General features: G+C 19.4%; 1 protein-coding gene across 1 annotated transcript; it reads right to left on the bottom strand. All coding sequences in view use genetic code 6, as the record gives it.

Moving 5' to 3' along the window:
• Nucleotides 1–350: 350 nt before the first annotated feature.
• On the bottom strand, nt 351–978 carry TTHERM_002653511 (hypothetical protein; the record flags this gene model as incomplete). Its single annotated transcript, XM_012795158.1, has 3 exons — nt 351–440; nt 567–656; nt 889–978. Coding segments are annotated over 3 exons (270 nt in total), but the record flags the coding sequence as incomplete, so codon positions are not given.
• Nucleotides 979–1,083: the final 105 nt, after the last annotated feature.

The raw sequence follows: 1,083 nt of genomic DNA, 5'->3' as shown, positions 1-1,083 counted from the left end.
AAAGTATTTACTCAAGATTTAGATTTAAAACTAAAGATCTTAGAACATTTTGCAAGAGCGGAGCACAAGTCTAATGCACCCTATGCACATATTTGATTGCAGCTTTTGATATATTCATGAGTTCAGAGGAATATTTTAATTAAATAAATGAAAAAATAAAAAGCTAAAAAATAAAATTTATGAATTGAAAATTTAAATGTTTGAAAAATAAATAAGTACATTTAAAATATAAAATAAAAGAAATCAATAAAATAGAAAATAGTAAATAACTGTATTTTTATTGCCTTAAATTAATTTTATATAAAAAAATAATTAAATCTAAAAAATTTAAGCTATTTATTTATTTATACGAGAGATTTAGTTTCAAAATTGAGATACTATTGCTTTTTGCTAAAGCAGAACCTAGACCTGATGCACCCTCGTCATCAATTTAGTTATCACTTTTTATTAATTCATTACAAAGATTTTTTTGATATAAAAAAATTTTTTTTAATGCTAAAAATCACAAATAAAATCTACAAATAAATAATTAAATTAGAAACTTCAAAATAAATTTAAAATTTTACCTTAGATCTAATGTTAAATTAGAGATATTGTTGGATTTTGTTAAAACATTTAATAATTCTGATGCAGCCTATGAACCAATTAAATTATCACTTTTTTTATGTTTAAGCATACAATAAAATATTATGAAATAATAAATTGTAGACATGAAAAAGTAAAAGTAGAAAATTGAATGATATTTGTAAAAATTAAATTTAAGTATGATTAATTAAACTTGAATAAAAATAAAAAAATTTAAGTAAAAAACTAATTAAAATATTATTATAGTGAATTATTTTTTTGTAAAAAATAACTCAATTAAAAAAAATATACTATTTTATTTACTAGAGATTAAGTGACAATGTTGATATATTAGTGCATTTTGCCAAAGAGTTGCATAGCATTAACGCACCTTATGAGCAAATAGAGTTGTAACTTATTATATATTCAATATAAATTTATTTCTATATACCTTGAATTTTCATTAACTAAGGACGGTTGACAAAATATTTTTTCTAATAAATTGATTAAATTAAATTT

The sequence above is a fragment of the Tetrahymena thermophila genome (genome assembly GCF_000189635.1).
Source record: "Tetrahymena thermophila SB210 genomic scaffold scf_8255483, whole genome shotgun sequence".
Lineage (NCBI taxonomy): Eukaryota > Ciliophora > Oligohymenophorea > Hymenostomatida > Tetrahymenidae > Tetrahymena > Tetrahymena thermophila.
The sequence above is the reverse complement of the archived record's forward strand: the minus strand, read 5'-3'. Positions and strand labels throughout refer to the sequence as shown.